This window comes from Ictidomys tridecemlineatus, chromosome 4 (genome assembly GCF_052094955.1).
Source record: "Ictidomys tridecemlineatus isolate mIctTri1 chromosome 4, mIctTri1.hap1, whole genome shotgun sequence".
Taxonomy (NCBI): Eukaryota; Metazoa; Chordata; class Mammalia; order Rodentia; family Sciuridae; genus Ictidomys; species Ictidomys tridecemlineatus.
In genome coordinates, this window is record NC_135480.1 from 19,815,931 (window position 1) to 19,835,119 (window position 19,189).

Consider the following 19,189-nt stretch of genomic DNA (forward strand, 5'->3'; position numbering starts at 1 on the left):
ATGAGAACCTGGAGGATAGATGCGGAGGCTGGGGGGGGGGGAAGGTGGGGAATCTATGGTAAAGGAAGATCGACTTCAGTTCATAATTCACCTTAACAGGAAGCCTAGAGAGGTTATTCTTCCTGTGTTAGAATGTTCCCAAAAAGCCAGGAAAAAAAGGAAAGAGAATCCAAGAGATTATATAAATATATGATGGCATATTGGCCATAAAAATAATGGTTTGTATTTCCTTTTTTTGGTACCAGGGACTGAACCCAAGGGCACTTAACTACTGAGCCACATTCTGGCCCCTTTTTTAAATTTTTTGAGACATAGCCTCTCTAGGTTGCTGAGCCTGGCCTTGAACTTGTAATTCTCCTGCCTCAGCTTCCTGAGCCACTGGCATTACAGGTGTGAGCCACCAAGCCCAGCTAACACTTTGTATTTCTTTAGCACATCTTTTCATGAAGATTAAGAAAATTTTGGGGGGCTGGGGATGTGGCTCAAGCGGTAGCGCGCTCGCCTGGCATGCGTGCAGCCCAGGCTCGATCCTCAGCACCACATACAAACAAAGATGTTGTGTCTGCCAAGAACTAAAAAAAATAATATTAAAAATTCTCTCTCTCTCCTCTCTCACTCTCTCTTAAAAAAAATTTTTTTTTGTTCATTAGTTTGTTTGTTTGGTGTTGGGGATTAAACCCAGGGACTTGCAAGTGCTAGGCAAGTGTTCTACCGCTGGGCTACATTTCAAGTCTTGTTGAAAATTTTTATTTTAATAGAAACAGGGTCTCACTAAGTTGCCCAGGCTGGCCTTGAACTTCAGATCTCTTGTCTCTACCTCCCAAGTAGCTGGAATTATAGGTGTACACCATCATGCCTGTCTAAGATTAAGGTGTTTTTAAAAAGTGATTATCTCATTCAGCCTAAAAACAGTTCTGTGATATTCTAAACATAGTAACCATTTTGACTTTTCCATAGCTCAGTCATAATTTTTATTTATTTATTTATTTATTTATTTGCAGTACTATTTATTTATTTATTTGCAGTATGAGAGACTGAACCCAGGAATGCTCTACCATTGAGCTACATCCCCAGCCATTTTTATTTTATTTTGAAAGAGGGTCTCACTAAGTTTCTGAGGCTGGCCCCAAACTTGTAATCCTCCTGTCTCAGCATTCTGAGTCGTTGGTATTAAGGTGTGTAACACTGCACCCAGCTCCAGGCATATTTCACCCTGAAGCATGACTCTTCAAACAATATAATCTATGAAAGATGTATCCCTCTAGAAATGCTCATAAATCATTAAGTGATTTGTATGACATCCTACAGAAAGAAAACTGCCCAGAAACACCATTTTAAACAATTTCATGACAAAAGTCAGCCATGAAAAAGAGAGACTAAAGGATCATCAACTAAAGGAAATCAGAGTGAATATTATGAATAAAGGAGAAAGTTAAAAACTATAAGAGGAACCTGAAGAAACAGATTTAACAGATCAAACAAGCAGTTGTTAACTACCATAGTCATAACCATCCTCAAGACATATCACTGGACAAAACTAGCTGCATGAAAGGCATGCTCCCAAACATGTCAGGCAGACTTCAATCAACCTTCCAGAACTAAACATTCGCTGCCACTACATAATCATCATTGTTCTGCTCTATTCTTCATGTATCCTGCCTGCTTCCAAGTACCTCTTTTGGGTTCGCCCTTTTAGCAAAGCATTCATGTACTTACTATTCAGTGAAGAACCTGGCAATGCCATACTGGCTAATATCCTCCCTGTTCTCTAGCAGTTGGCACACTGCATCCTCCATGTACGTGAGGACATGTCGCTGGGCTGCAAACAAAAAGCAAGAGAGAAAGAGAAAATGAGAGAGATTTTTTAAAGATCAGTAACGTTCTTCCAATTCCAGTAGGAGGCCTTACAAGTCAATCAAGGTGAGCTCTACCACAGGAAGTGGACTGGAATAGGCAGAGCAAACTTGCTGGCCTTAACTGAGCTATGATCTCAGTGGACCAAATAGGGGATGAACAAACGTGAAGAACACAAGCTACTGCCATCTGGCTAATGGTTAGTATCAGCATCAACCTTTCATTCTTCTTTCAGTGAGGAAGACGCTTCTTTCAGTGCTGAGGTGCTTTAGAAATACACCTGGAAGTTCTTTTTTTTACTCCTCTTCCACCAAATTCCCTCTGCCACTTCTGTATGTTCAAAACCTTATTCTAGGAATTCCATTCCTGAAGCCAGGATGATGTGACTGTAAAGAAAACTTAGTTCTTTAATTTTAAAAAAGTTACCGAAATAGGCTAAAGACCATGGAAATTCCAAAACTGTGGTGTAAGTTATGACGCTGGTAAATAACAACAGCATGAAATCTGGGTAGCTCAATTTATTACATATCATATTTTCTACATTTGTTGTTAACACTGGGCTTGTAATACAGAATGTGAATATTACAGCTAGACAGACTTGGGTTATTTTTTATTGTTACATTATATGTAATAGTGGGATTCATTAAGTCATTATCAGATCTGGGTTGAATCATGGCTCTGTCTTTTATAACTTAATCTGGGATAATTACTTTAGCTACACCTGTTTTCTTCTATATCAAGTGTGAAAAGCAATACAATTTCAATCTATTTCTCAAAGTATAATCAATCTCTTGATCTGACTAGGATTCCCAATTAAAATGCAGATTTGTAGACTTAGGGATCATAAACTTCTAACTGGATCCCAGTAATTTTTAATAAATACCTTTGGTGTTTCTTATGTGCCCTGAAGCTTAAGAATCATCGCTTAAGAACATGGACTTTAGAGTTCAGAGAGACCCAAGTTCCATTTTCAGCCCTACCATTTCCTAGCTGTGTGACACTAAACAAATTATCCCCAAGCCTATTTCCTCCTTGTAAAATGTGAATAATAATCCTACCTCACCTGCCAAATAGTGTTTTAAAAATTAAATAAAATAAGGTATGTAAAACACCACAGTGCCTAATGCGTACTACATACTTGATACATTTTCTTAAAAGTCCATCAGAGGGGCTGGGGTTGTAGCTCAGTGGTAGAGCACTTGCCTAGTATGTGTGAGGCACTGGGTTCGATCCTCAGTGCCACATAAAAATAAATAAATAAAATAAAGGTATTGTGTTCATCTACAACTAAAACAAATTATTTTTTTAAAAAAAAAGTCCATCAGAAGGACCAGGATTATACCTTAGTGGTAGAACATTTTTGTAGCATGCATAAAGTCCTGAGTTTATTATTATTACCTAGGAGGAGCAGGGAGCAAGCCTATCAGAAAGGGTTATTGGGATTTACTAATATATAATAAAAGCTGGAGCTTCCTATATAGCAGGGCTCAGCTAATACTTCTTCTACTTACCCTGAATTTTATCTTTAGTTATGACAATTGTATCCTGACATACTTTACAAAAGAGCTTCCAATTCATGTTCACATCCGTCACCCAAAAATTTAGAAAAATACTTTATTCTGGAGCAATAAGACCAATCCAAAAGTAATGAATATCCTGCCAAAAAGCAATTCTAAGAAGTTGCTGCCAAGGTTGATATTTGCTTAAGTATAGTTTCATATACTATATGAATACTATTTTCTTATATGGAAAGATTACCTAAAATTTGCAAAAATGTATGCATCAAAAAACTATTTCTGTGGGGAAAAAAATCTTTACCACATGTATCTAAAATAGAGCAATGATCTCCAGGATATATAAAGAACTCAAAAAACTTAACCCCCACAAAACAATCAATACATGGGCTAAGAAACTGAACAGACACTTCACAGAAGAAGAAATACAATCAACCAACAAACATGAAAAAATGTTCATCGTCTCTAGCTATTAGAGAAATGCAAATCAAAACTACTCCAAGATTTCACCTCTCTGCAGTCAGAATAGCAATTATCAAGAATACAAGAGGACTGGGGATATAGCTCAGTTGGTAGAGTGCTTGCTTCACATGCACAAGGCCCTGGATTCTATCCCCCAGCACCACAAAAAAAAAAAAGAAAATAGAAAAAAAGAAACAATAAGTGTTGGCAAGGATGTGAGGGGGGAAAGGTACACTCACACAATGCTGGTGGGACTGCAAATTGGTGAAAACACTATGGAAAGCAGTATGGAGATACTCCAGAAAACTTGGAATGGATCCACCATTTGATCCAGCTATCCTACTCTTCATTTTATACCCAGAAGACTTCAAATCAGCATACACAGTGATGCAGCCACATCAATGTTTATAGCAGCTCAATTTACAATAACTAAACTATGATACCCTTCAACCTAGATACTCTTCAACAGATGAATGGATAAAGAAAATGTAGTACATATACACAGTGGAATATTGCTTGTCCTTTAAAAAGAATGAAATTATGGCATTTGCAGGTAAATGGATGGAACTAGAGAATACCATGCTAAGTGAAATAAGCCAATCCCCAAAAAACAAAAACCGAATGTTTTCTCTGATAAGCAGATACTGATCCATAGTGGGGTGCAAGGATAGGGAAGAATGAAGGAACTTTTTAGTTTGTGTTGAGGGGAGTGAGGGGAGGGGTGGGGCTGTGACGATGGGAAGGACAGTGGAATGAGACAGACATTACTACCCTATATACATGTATGATTACATTACTGGAGTGACTCTGTACCATGTACAGCCAGAGGAATGAGAAGTTGTGCTCCATTTGTGAACAATATGTCAAAATGTAGTCTACTGTAAATTAATTAAAAAAAAATACTATTTCTGAAGTCCTGATAGTCTAGTGAAGTTCATAAAACAAATCCACCAAGCCTTCTTCATCTGACAATAGTGACCCAGGGTTTCACCATGTTTGCACCAGCCTGAAGTCCAGAAAAGCAACATGGTTACATTTTCCATGAGTTGTCTGTCTTACCTGTATGAAGTACTTCCTCAAACTAACAACTACCAACCACTGCAAACTGCCCTTCCCCCAATAAAAGGATGTCAAAACAAAACAAAACCAGTGCTTCAATGACTCAATCCATCCAACAGGAAAACTGTTTCTTTAAGAAATGGCCCAAAGGGATGGGGACAGAGCCCAGTGGAGAGAACTTACCTAGCATTGGGGAGGCCCTGGGTTCGATTCCCAGTACTGCAAAAACATAGCAACAACAACTACAAAAAGGCCAAAACTGGAAGCTGGGGGTGTAGTTGGTGGCAGGGCATGCACTAGCACGAATTAGGCCCTGGTTCCATCCCGAGCACTAAGAAAAGAAAACAGTAAAAAAGAAAAAAGCGCCAAATCTGAAAAATGAAGCTGTTTGACAAACGTGCCAATAATTATTTTCAAAATACCAATCATTATAACTAAGTAAATATTAAACTGGGAAGAAAACATGGCCAAACAGTAAAATCAGCTGTATTTTCACCTCTGTGCGCCCCTTCCTTCCTCTACCCACGTACCCTAATCTGACCAAAAAAAAAAAAATTCCTTCCTTGGGCAATATGGCCTTTTTATGACTTACCTCTACCTAAGGCTAGTACAGGATTTTTTTTTTTTTCTTTTTGATGGTAGAAATGAAAGAGATCCACTTAGAAGCAAATCCTGCTGCTTCTCCTCCCTTGCTCCAGGGACTAAAAGTTAGGTGAAAGCCCTTTACATAGGAAATGTTTTAGAGCAGTTAGAATCAAAGCACTTTTGTCATCCCAGAAATTAAAAAAGGAGGTATTTTTTGGAAAATAGATTACACTAAAAAAAAGAGAGAGAAAAGAAAGAAAAATAAAGGACTATACCCGTTTCACATTTATTTGCCAATCACACAATTACTTTAATATTACAATAACAGCTGCCTTTTTTGAGCCCCTGTGCAACTTATTGAACAATGGGCCAGAAAATGTGCTGAATGTTTTATACACATTATTTAATTTTCACAATAATCATATGATAGGCATTTTTACTTTACAAATGGGAGAACTGAGACTTAAAAAATTAATTGGCTCAAGATTACAAAGCAAAAAAAAAAAAAAAAAAGATTACAAAGCGAGGGGGCTGGGGATGTGGCTCAAGCGGTAGCGCGCTCGCCTGGCATGCGTGCGGCCCGGGTTCGATCCTCAGCACCACATACCAACAAAGATGTTGTGTCCGCCGAGAACTAAAAAAATAAATATTAAAAAATTCTCTCTCTCTCTCTCTCTCTCTCTCTCTCTCTCTCTCTCTCTCTCTCTCTCCCCCCCCTCTCATTCTCTCTTTAAAAAAAAAAAAAAAAGATTACAAAGCGAGCAGAGGGGCCAAGATTTAAACTAAGGCTTGTCTAATAACAAGAATCTGTGCTCTAATACACTGCCTCATCATTAACACGTTATAATCCCATGAGGGAAGCAAAAATTATCTTCATTTTACAAACAGCACAAAAGCAGGTATGTACGGTAACAGTAAGATCATCTGAGATATACAGTCTTTTTGTGTCTGTGTGAATTTATGCATGTGTGTATATGCATGTGCATGTGCATGTCTTTCTGTCCTGTCCCCACCTGCATACCATTTGTGTGAAGTTAGAACTTGTCCCCAAATTTCAAAGTTTTTTTTACCCCACCACAAAGTATTCACCCCACCCATTCCCAGTTCACAAAGTGGAAACAGGAAGTCCTGGTGCTTTTTTAAGCTGTGGGTGGTGAAGAGAAGGAGCTATGAGCTGCAAAGGTAGGGAAAGGCTCCTTTCCGTGAGAATTTCACACCAGCCAACAGCCAAGTGTGAAGCTCTCTCTAATTGCTGCTCCTTGGTGGTTTCTTTCACCTGCAGTTCTTATCAGCCAAATATTCCCTCTGTGGTTAAGTGTACCACCCAGCCCTGGAAAATCCTTACAGTTTATCAAACTTCAATGAGACAGAAGTTCAAAGCTCTTGCCTGGCAATAAAACATGGAGAGTGTCATTTTATATTATTTTTTAAATGCAAAGGAATAGGCTTTAATTTATGTGAATGATTAAAGAATTAAAACAGCACACCTGCACCCCTGGAGGGCAAAGATACCTGGCCCACCTTAGCTGCCCTCTTGGAAAAAGGAAAACCATTCAAGATGGGCTTTTCCTCTTCAGCTTCACCTCACTTCCACAAGATCAGGGTTAAATCTTCCAAGATGTACCAATGAGGTGCTGAAATCCGCATTAATGCCCAGCTGCACATGTCTTGCTCAGATATCATCACTGTCTGAGATAAGCATTTTATAGGTTCATCATACTACACTGAAAAAAACCTAAGGGAAATGTAAAGAAACACTATGATCCTTATATGAATCGAGCAAAATAAGGTAATTGTAGATAAGAAACTTCTGAGTTCTGTTGATGTCCCCTATGCTGATCATTTAATCTCTTTATATCACAGTCACTCCTGCTTTAAAAGGGTTGTAATACCAAGATTATGTTTGACAATAAATAAGTGCCTTAGAAAACATCTTATAGGGCTGGGGTTGTAGCTCAGTGGTAGAGCACTTGCCTAGCATGTCTGAGGCACTGGGTTTGATTCTCAGCACCACATTAAAAAAAAAAGAAATACATATATATGTGTGTGTGTGTGTGTGTGTGTATTGTCTCCATCCACAACTAAAAAATACATAAAAAAGAAACCATTTTATATATATAAAAAGTAACATATTAATGATTGTTGTATTATTGTTATATACTGACTACAGATTAAAACAGCATAGTAATTTATTGCAATGGTTAAGAACATGGGCCCTCACCTGTATTTACTTTCTAGCTCAGCACTTACTATGTAACTTTATGCTAGCTACCCAATCTCTCTGCCCTTTCTGTGAAGTTGAGGCAATAATAATACCTACCACTAAAGATCGTAGTAAGGATTAAATTATCTACAATAACAATCCTAGCATAGTACTTGGCACATAGTAAGTGCTCAATAAATATTAGCCCCCTACCCAACTACTTAAAGTTCTATTCATCCAACCAATACTATTTCCAGGTTATATTTGGATTTTGTATAATCCTATGCCTATAATGACATATATGCAATCACATATACATTTTAGCTATAGCTTTTAAACTTGTGGGAAGCATTCATTCACTTATTAACTGCTAATTATTCAGGAGGCCCTAATTTATATGGGGAAAGTCCAAAACTATTTCCTTTTACTCTCTTCCCAAGCATAAATACCATCAAAGTGTAAGCTGTTTATTTCGCAATTAAATAAAGGGTCCCATTTGGAAAATTTTGCTTGAGGGATCTAGAATTTCCACATGCAACATTAGTTACACCCCTTTTATATTTTAAATTATTATTTGAATAGAGTCTCAATGCTAGAATAAACAAGTCTCAGTGGAAAAATATTCATGAGTTCCTAGATGTGATATTAACAGATACAAGGGCAAAAGCAGTGTGAATGAAAATCAGAGTATATACATATATTCAACTTTCACTTTAAATGTGACTTTTTCCCTTACCTGCGTTTTGCTTTTGGATTTTTGTTGTTGTTGTTGTTGTTGTTGTTTGTTTGTTTGTTTGTTTTTGGTGATACTGGGTATCAAACCCAGGGGTGCTCTATGACTGAGCTATATTCCAGCTCTTCTTCATTTTGAGACAGGATCTCACTAAATTGCTGAGGCTGGCCTAGAACTTTCCATCCTCCTATATCAGCCTCCAGAGTCACTGGGATTACAGGCATGTACCACTGAGCCTGGCACCAGAATCTTTCTGAGACACATTTTGGTCTCTGAGGCCTCTTGAGATTCAGACGTTGGCTGGCACAAATGAGTGTATGTTGAGCTAAATTAAAACTGTTCTCTAATATAATAAAAATAAGCCTATGAACCAAAATATGCCAGGTAAACTGCTAAGATGCTTCAAGTTCAATATCATTTATAAATCACTAACATAATACAGTATTTGCTCTTGCGTGGTACAGATAGTGTAATAGTTTAAAAAGTTACTAGACCTCCTTCATCTTTACCAGTATAGTATGTCCAGGTCCAAGACAAGTGCATTCTGGTGAAACATTTTATCATCCATACAAGACCACCTTTGATCTTAGACCACACTAGCCAATTTCCCTTAACCAAAGGGGATGAGGAAATCAGAAAAATAAGGACATTTAGTTCTTAAACAACTCAATGAGGTATGTAATAGCTTTTTTGAAACTCAGAGAGGTTAAAGAACTCCTGCCCAAATTACTGAGGAAGGATTCAAACTTAGACTTGATTCCCTTCTACTAGAACTCACTACCTCTCAAAATCAAAAATAAAAGCAAAACAAAACAAGAAAAATACAAATCCTACAATGTGTCTCATCTTACATGTATTATCTAGAAATTACCGACTTTTTCTGTGAAGATTAAAAAACCTTAAATTGGTAAATCTGACAAAGTATTGTCTAGATTGTTACATTATAACAAAATTTTCTTTTTTCTTTTTCTTTTGTGTGTGTATTACTGGGTATTGAACTCAGGGCCCAGGGGGGCTCTATCAGAGCTACATCCCTAACCCTTTTTATTTTAGAAAAAAGGTCTCACTAATTTGCTCAGGCTGCCCTCAAATTTGGTATCCTCCCACCTCAGCCTCCTCCTGAGATTACAGGTATGCTCCACCACACCTGGGACAAATATTGATTTGTAATTACACATGTAATTATGTTTAAAAGTCCAAATGATACAGAAGAGGCTAAAGACCAATTCCAGTTCCCATAGATAACAACTGTTATCAGTAAGATGCATACTTCCAAATATACAGAAATACATAGCTTATAAGATTTTTTAATATTTATTTCTTAATTTTAGGTGGACACAATATCTTTACTTCATTTTTTTTTTAATGTGGTGCTGAGGATCGAACCCAGTGCCCTACGCATGCCAGGCATCGCACTACCACTTGAGCCACATCCCTAGCCCATAAGCTTTTGTTCTTGTTTAAAGTTGTTTTTAAGTAAATGACCCATACTTTTCTGCATCGTGCTTTTTTTCACTCAAAAATGTCTGTAGTTCTTTTATAAAACAATATGAAACCAGCTCACTCTTTTGATACTTCCCAAAGGTAAATATTTTCCTACTAACAAATATTTAGGTTGTTTCCAGGTTTGATTGTAACAAACTGTACCATGTTGAACATTCTTTTTAATTGTAGTTCCGAGGATGGAACTCAAGGCCTCCTGCATCCTAGGCAAGAACTCTGTCATTGAGCTATGACCTCAGCCTTGTTAAATATTCTTGGACATGTTTCATTTTTGCCTGTGCATATGTGCAAGAGTTCTTCCTCAAAATGGAATTGGCACTTCATAAGATGCACACATCTTCTTCACATTTACTAGATATGGGCAATTGCTTTTACAAAGTGGTTATTACAATTTACACTCCTATCGGCCATCAGAATAACTGTTTTCATTGTCCTTGATCTAAGATTTTGTAATTTTGCCAATTTAATAGTTATAAAAATGCTTTTGTCGGGGCTGGGGCTGTGACTCAGCGGGAGAGTGCTCGCCTAGCATGTGCGAGGCGCTGGGTTCAAGCCTCACCATCACATAAAAATAAATAAAGGTGAAGCCAGATTTAAAGTTTGGTAGTCAGTGTAGTTAGGTAAATCGGGTCTAATACCAAGTGAAATCTAAAATGGAGGCCATGCTGGGAATGATTCCGATCCCAAAAGTCCTTCCTGCCCCTTTGGCCCACCTGTGTCCCACCCCTCGGGCCCTCCAACCTACATTCCATCACCAAACCTATAAAAAGGGGAACACATTTGCCCGCCAACTGGATTCCACCTCTTGGGTCCCCAGGAGAAGTCTTTTCTGCTGTCCTTTAATAAACTTCTAATCTCTACTCTGACCTTGCCTCGGAGTGTGCTTTTCTGGTGTTATTCTTCAACATCAGGGAAACAAGGACTCGTCAGTCACCAGCCAACAGCAGTAACAAAGGTATTGTTTCCAACTACAACTAAATATATATATATATTAAAAATGCTTCCATCATTTTAATTTAGTTTGTTTATTTATTTATTCATTGGAACTAAGGATTGAATCCAGAGGTGCTTTCCCACTGACCTACATTCTCAGCCCTTTTTAACTTATTTATTTTGAGACAGAGCCTCAATAAGTTGCTGAGGCTGGCCATGAACTTGTGATCCTCTTGCCTCAGCCTCCTGAGTTGCTGTGATTACACATGTGGGCCACCATACCTGGCCCTAATTTTAGTTTTCTTGATTACATGAAAACTAAATTGCATATTTTCATATTTCTTTGTATTTCTTCTTCTGTGTATAATTTATTAGTATCCTTTGCCAATCTTCCCCTCTGGTTATTTTTTCTTCTTCTTGATTTGTAGACTTTTCCAATTCTGTATAAGTCATATAAACATACACATTATGACTTTTCTTTTAATTTGCTTGTAGTGTCTTTCATGCATAGAAATTTTCAATGTCAACATAGCCAAAAGTATTTATTTTTGGCTTTTTATATATAATTTGTGTCCTGTTCAAAAGGTGTCCTCCACATGTATAAACCTATTAGCCTATATTTTTTTCAGGTGTTATGTTTAGATTAAGCTAATCAGGTCCCTTACCAAAATTAAGACTTCACAATGGGGCTGGGGTTGTGGCTCAGTGGTAGAGCATACACCTTGCACCAGTGAGGCACTGGGTTCGATCCTCAGCACCACATAAAAATAAATAAAGATATTGTGTCCATCTACATAAAAACTCAGCACCACATAAAAATAAATAAAGATATTGTGTCCATCTACATAAAAAAATATTTAAAAAAAAAGACTTCACAATTAACACAGCGAGTATAATACAATACAAAAAAATAAAATTTATAGGGGAGGAAAATAAAAGGTATTAACCAAAAATCAGATCTCTCTTTAAAAGTACTAACCATGTCTGAATATAAAACAACTGTGAGTCAAGTTTTAACTTTGTGTCCCAGAAAAAAGTTACAAATGAATCACACATTGAAGATCAATATCCTAAGAAGCATGCTTGATATAAATGTGGGAGGCTTCTCTCCTATAATGTTCTTGATCATTACAAGGTTTACTTAATAGTAGTTAAACCTATAAAAATAATAACAGCAAACATTTATTAAACTTAATGTACTTAATAAGATACTAATCTAAGCTTTTTATGAGTATTAATTAATTTACTCCTCACAATAATCCTATGAGTTAGAGATTTTATTTTATCCCCATTTTACAGACAGAAAAAAGGAAGACAGAAATTTAATTGAAGTTGCTAAGGTCAAAGGGGCAGTAAGCAGCGGAATGCCTTTGGTCTGCACTGCAGACAACTGCCATGTTTGAAGAGAGATGCAGTATGACAGGCTTCAAATGGAGTTTTCTAAGAACAAATTTACAAATTAAGGAAAGATCTTTTTACCTTAATACTTAATTATAAAACAGACAAAAGTAATACATTGTATCTGTTTAGTTATTAGAGTCAAACTCAAATATTAAAAGACATGCTATTAGAGTCGAACTCAAATATTAAAAGACATGCCAGAGGCAAAGAAGTTTACATATGTTAACAATCACCTGTGACACCCCAAAGACAAAAGGTGACTAAAGATCTTTATGTAAAGTACAAGATAAAAACTAAAGTCTAGGGCTGGGATTGTAGCACAGTGGCAGAGCACTGCCTAGCATGTATGAGGCAATGGGTTCAATCCTCAACACCATGTAAAAATAAATAAAATAAAGGTCCATCAACAACTAAAAAAAAAAAAAATTAAAAAATTAAACATAGCTAAAAATTTTTAAACAGTTAAAGGCTGTGCAAAGCTGAAAGTCCTGACATTCCAACAGTCTCTGGTCATCCCTTAATCCTCCCTTCTCCCCTTCTCCTTCCTAAAACTGGTGATTTTTAAATATTTTTGGAATGTCTATTAAGACTAAGTACATAAATCCTATTGCCTCAGTATTTCCAGCCTAAATCTTACAATACAGAATTAGTAGGTTGGAGTTCTATACTTTCAAGTGCCAGAAACTACAGAATCTCTCTCCCTCCCCCGGCTCTTTTTTTTTAAAGAAGGCTTTCATAGAGGTTCAAACTGAAAGCACTCAGTTAGCTGATCATAACAAAATGTACTTCCTGAACCCCAGAGAAATCTAAAGTAGCACTTTAGTTTACCCACAGTTACAATCTAGGGGACACATAAAGAACCCAAGTAATAATTGTCATGACAATAACTCTGCAAAAATAGTTACTCATGGAACAGTGCTGTTATCAAATCAATCCCATAAACATTCACACAACTATTTTCCAGAAAGTACCACAGTTTAAAAAAAAAATCTGTAAATTGAAAAACATATGCCAATCATATGCCACTTACAATGTTATGTCAGGGAAGTAGTGAAATCAAAGTGTGAAAGTTGTTATAGAGTAATAAAAAATCATACTTTTTAGGAGCAAACTGTACTTACAAATTATAATTAAATTCACAGATTTTCACTAAGTTGATACTATGCCATTTAACTGTAATATGCAGATTAATGATACGAATGCAATAAGATTCTAATGCAATTCTTTATTTTAAAATACTTCATAAAAATTAGTTGACATTCACAACAACTGAAATGAGAGTAACAGGATCTCATTTTTTTTTTTTTTTTTTTTTTTTCCTAATGACAGATACAGAAGAGTTCTAATTTAAGGGAGCCGAGAACTCATGGGCTTAGAATCCCCAGTCCTTTCTTTTCTGGGTAATAATACCTCTGGATAAAAATGGAGATTGTTTTTCAAATGAGAGTCTCACCTGTCAAATCTCCACTAAAAACTATGTCCACACCCTGCTTAGGGGATATAGCTACAATAATGCTCAATAATCCACTGAGTCTCAATTTTGGTTATGAAAGTAAAAGATGCTATTGTAGATATTTATAGATGCCCCAGAGGTCTAGGCCAAAGAGCAAAAAATCATATGAGAGGAGTGACTGGAACAGCACAGGCCAGACGGGAAGGCCCCAGTTTAGTTTACACAGAAAACTCATGCCAACATTTAATAGATCATTTAAGTTAATGGTGGTAAGTACCCTATAAAGATATACTTTGGATCTATTTTCCCAGAACACTAATTTTTGACTCTTCACTTTTAGAAATACTGTAATGTCCTTTCCTGCCAGGTCCAACTCAAATGTCACCTTCTTCATGAAACTTTTCCAGATTCTCTCCTAGTCAAAGCAATCTTTGCTTTTTCTGAACTCCCTAAACACATATTTTAAATAATTCTGTAGCACTTTCTACCTTGATAAAAGAGTTATTTCTGTTATACGTGTGCTTTCTTCTTTATTGGACACCCTGCTTCTTACAGATAGACAAGTCACTTATCTTTTATCCCCTTTAATACTCAGAAGCATTCAGTGTCTTCCATATAGTAGTCATTCAAATATTTACTGAATGAATACCTAAACTGTATCGACTATTTATAAACTGTGCTGCTATTCTTTATTCAACTCAACCATTTCAGGACTGTGCCTCCCAGGTGGGAAACACTAAGTACCAAAACACATTCTGTTACAATATTAGGGTTCTTACAGGAAGCCACTTTTGTCCTGTTCTCAACCACTCTTTCTCTTGCCTTTTTACTGTTCCTTCTCTCTATTCCAATAAGAAGGCACTTGTTCCTTCTATTGTTACTAAGAGCCTCATTATGTTCAAGGCAAAGTGAAAAAATGCATTCGATGCAATTACCAGTCCTCACAAATTTGGGGGCTACTTGTCATTTCAACATCCAGGACTTGAATAAAAGAAAGTCCAAATTCTTTTCACTCTTAAGAACTATTTTCTTTTTTTCTTTCTAGACAAAATGGAAGCACACAGCACAGGAAGCAGTCCTCAGTAAGCCACCGTTCATAAACAGCTTTGCTGAAAGCATAACAAAGGTTCTGTTGTGCTCTTGCATGGCAGGGCCAGTAAGCAGCAGGAGCAGATGAACTCTTTAAGAAACAAAGGTTCTGTCTTCATGCAAATGTTTGCATTAATAAAAAATGAAGAAAAAGATATAGAAAATGGAGGCTAGCTGGACATAATAGGTCTCTAAAAGGGAGGTTTTTCACATTTTCCAGGCGGAGTCAGCAGGTCTTTTAAAAACTTTTGTCATTCTGAACATTTCACAGACATCACAAGAAAGACATGCAAATAACAGAAGCAAATCAAAGGACATCCCGCTGCTATGCTGGCGCCTCCCTCATCCATGCCCGGTTTGTCATTTTCTGTTAACCCTAGTGCTGGCTGATGTTTTGTTGAGGAATGGAGTCCCTAGCCCAAGTGGCAGTACATGTCCAGCCAGCTGGCCCCAGCACTGATAACATTACAATGCAAACCATGTACTACCACTCAGGGACACGTGCTGCCAGGCAACAAGTGCAGTGTGTGATTTTTACACACTCTCTCGGCTTGCAAATCTGCATGGGAAAGAGCCTCTAAACTAACCACTTAATAAGATGTGGTCTTTTTGAGTGTGAGCATCACTGAGTAGTTCTCTGAAGATGGATTTGCTGAGGACCAGTGCTTCAGAGTCAAATACACAATAAGGGCCTTAAAATAAATACAGAAAATAAAAAAAACCTTAAGGGGAAATGTGCTAGATACTATGTGCCACAGTAGTGTACTCTGTCATATTTAATCTTCGTAATCACAATTTAAAGTAGACACTCATCACCATTTTATAGTTGAGGAAAATGAGGCTTGGTGGGGGTAGGTAATTTGCCCAAGATCACACAGCTGGTAAGCCAAGACTCCAAACTGTATGGTAGCAAATCTCCCTCCATTCCATATCTTTTTCTCATCCCCTATTTCTGATTGAAACTTAGTTTATTCTGAAAACATCACAATGAACATATTCATTGTAGCACCTTGAAAGTATCACTCTTCCTCCATTTTTAATCATTTGGAATCTGTATCATCTATTTTTATGAGTAAGTGGCTTTTTTGGTTAGGTTAAGATATAAATTTGATTCACGCTGCAGATATTTTGTCACAGTAAAAAAATAGATACAATTTAATATATTCCATATATAGAGCATTCAAGAATCTTCTAAACTGGGCGGCGTGGTAACGCATGCCTGTAACCCTAGGGGCTCTGGAGGCAGAGGCAGGAGGATCACCAGCTCAAAACCAGCCTCAGCAATTTATTGAGACACTAAGCAATCAGTGAGACCCTGTCTCCAATGAATACAAAATAAGGCTAAGTATGTGGCTCAGTGGTCCAATGCTCCTGAGTTCAATCCCTGGTACCCAACTCCCGCACCCCCCAAAAAAAATAATCTCCTAAAACTCATCTACAGTGCCTCTGAAGGTTCACTGCCCACATGTCAGAAAACAACCCCAGAACCCACATCTATTTTCCTAGGAACACATGGACCATTTTCTTTTTCTTTCTTTTTTCCCTACCATTACCCTTAATGTTGCTCTGCAACAAATATAATGACAACCCACTAAGCTCCCTGACCTGGAAATTCCTTGTCCTCCTCAGTTTCCATTAAACATACTATTCCTCTTCACCAGGATTCAAAATCAATTAAGTCCTACCACAGCCTCTGTGCCATTGGCCTCTGGATTGTACAATAGTCCCCCCTTTCCCTGATTTCAGTTAACTGCACAGGGCTGGATAAGTACAGGGTTTGACAGTCTTCAAGGTTTCAGGCAACCACTGGGGTCTTGGAATGTATTTTCTGCAGATAAGGGGGACTACATTATTTAACTTGAAATAATAGAGTTACTTCATTACTATTCTCACCACTTCTCCTAAATTACAAAAACAAGAAGTAGAAGGACTTTAAGATCATATTATTCAACTCCTCTAATTTTATGGATAAAGAAATAGAAGTCTATCTTCATTTTTCCCTCTTGATTCAGTGATACAAAGTTCTTAGGCTTACTCAAATGCTAAGCTCTAAACTACAACCAAAATGCTAATTTTTTTCATACAAAGCAGGCAAAATAAATCATAGCAAAAACTGAACATTTTTAATTCCTCAGAGAACAAAAAAGGTAAGGAAAAAGTAATTAAAGATAATTATAGATAAGAGGATTTGAATTAAACCAAAGTAGCCCTTATATATTTATAGGATTTTTCTTTCCTTTTTTCCTTTACTTAGTATTATGTCTTTTAAAACTTTAAAGAAGTACTCTATTTTGAGATAGTAAATATTTCTTCATATAAATGTTGCTAAATTTAAAAATGTTTCCAGAATTTTAAGGTTTCCCCTAAAAACTCTTTTAACTTTTTAGTTTTATCAAATCACCCTACTATCTCTCTATGGACATAAATATTCTCTTTGATTCCATCTCTATTTTATCCAATTTCCTGATAGATACAAATTGCAGTATATTTAAAAAGAGAGACTGGGCTAGGATTGTGGCTCAGCGGTGGGACCTGGGTTCGATCCTCAGCACCACATAAAAATAAAGGCATTGTGTTGTTGTGTCCAAAAAATAAATATTAAAAAAAAAAAGAGACTACTAGAGTTGGCAAAGAGCAGCCTGCACCACAGCATAATATAATATATGGATGCTTTCTGTATCAAGTACTCTCTCCTTTATCCTATGGGCATAAAGATCATCTTTCTTAGCTTCCCATGCAGCTAGGCTTTACTCATGTGACCAAGTTATAAAATGTAGGCAAAATATTTTGTGGGTTTTCTAAAAGGCACTTAAATGGAACTGAATCTGCTGAGAGGTTATTTACCTTAAGAGACAGAAAGGACAGAAGGGATTCAGTTCTCATGAATCAAGAGGAAAAGAGCAGAATTCCTGGTTAGGATGTTGGCACAGGAAAAGTGAAGCTGGAGGCCCAGACAGCACCTTGGAGTTCACCACACCAGCTATGGCCTGTCTGTCTTCAGCCATTTTTTTCCACAAAAGAGAAATAATGTTCTCTCTTGGCTAAACCATATTGTTTGAGATTTCTCTCTTAAATGCAGGCAAGCTTAAAATTAAAATAAAGCATCTATATATTTTCCAGATAGTATAAAAGAAGGGATCAAACCAGGCATGGTGGTGTATGCCTGTAATCCCATTGGCTCAAGAGGCTGATGCAGGAGGATCAAAAGTTCAGACTCTGCAAAGGTGAGGCGCTAAGCAACTCAATGAGACCCTGTCTTTAAAATACAAAATAGGGCTGAGGATGTGGCTCAGTTGTTGACTGCTCTCCATAGTTGAATCCTGTACCAAGAAAAAAAAAAAAAAAGGGTGGGTGGGGTGGGAGGATGAAACTAACATGGCTGGGAAGTGTTGGCTCTGACAGCTCATGGAACACTCATGATTCCAGGGGAATGTGCCAGGATGGGCCAGAGCACTTCCAGATACCATCCTGAAGAAGTACACTACCATCTTCGACATTTGTTGCATCCTGAACAGGGGATTGATTCTCTTGTATTTCTCCTGAAAGCTTGCTAAATATGTTCACATTCATTATCTCACTGAATTTATAATCAACCTAGGAGGCAAATAATGCTAGGAATAGAAATAGAGAAGAATCTGAATGGTGCCAACGTGGGAAGGGAAGACCAAAGAAACTTTCTTTTAATTCCATTTTCTTGAGATTACACAAACACGAAGCTGGGCAGCAATCTAATTTAATACTTTTTTACAATTAGAAGATCATTACTATTATTGCATTTTAAAACATCACTTAAATACAGATTTTTTTCTGGATTAATTTTGGGTTTTTTGTTTGGGGTTTTGTTTGGGTTTGCAGCTTTGGGAATCAAATACAGAGCCTCATGAACACTAGGCAAGAGTTACCACTAAATGACATCCCTGGCCCATTACTTACAATGATGTAGCTATAAATATCTTTGCACAAACCATTTCTTTTCTCTTTTCAGTTAATTTCTTACTTATATTCCCATAAATAGGGCTCTAGATAAAAAGACATGCTCACTTTTATGGTTCTGGTTACCTTGTAGAAAGTCTACATCAAATTACATCACCTCCAAGAAATCTTTGGAGATATCCCCATATAAAGCTATTTGCTTTAAACAACTCAAAATATCATAATTTGCAATGCTTTAATTATAAGTAAGTCTGAACATTTAATTAGGTTTACCTTCCCCCACATAGACTTTAAAACATTTAATTTGTAAAAGCAATATATGAATATATAGGACAATACAAAAAGACATGAAGTAAAAAAAAAAAAAAGACAGTAAGTTACCTCTAAATCCAATTCCCCAGGCTATTCAATAAAAATGGTTTTTATCTTCTAAAGCTAATTCTAGATGTGATCACACATACATTGCC

General features: G+C 36.9%; 1 protein-coding gene across 9 annotated transcripts in view; it reads right to left on the reverse strand.

The window, feature by feature from the left end:
* Cstpp1 (centriolar satellite-associated tubulin polyglutamylase complex regulator 1) overlaps nt 1-19,189 on the reverse strand; it is a 193,699-nt gene that overhangs the window by 155,263 nt on the left and 19,247 nt on the right. For 6 of the 9 annotated variants that reach the window (XR_013437584.1, XR_013437579.1, XM_078046102.1 and 3 more), the window contains exon 2: nt 1,717-1,819. The exons of the other annotated variants lie outside the window; for them this stretch is intronic. Coding sequence is in view for 4 of the 6 variants with exons in the window: in XM_078046102.1 (XP_077902228.1) it covers nt 1,717-1,819 (103 nt within the window). In the remaining 2 variants the exon portion in view is untranslated. The remainder of the gene's footprint in view (nt 1-1,716; nt 1,820-19,189) is intronic. 9 annotated transcript variants of the gene reach the window in all.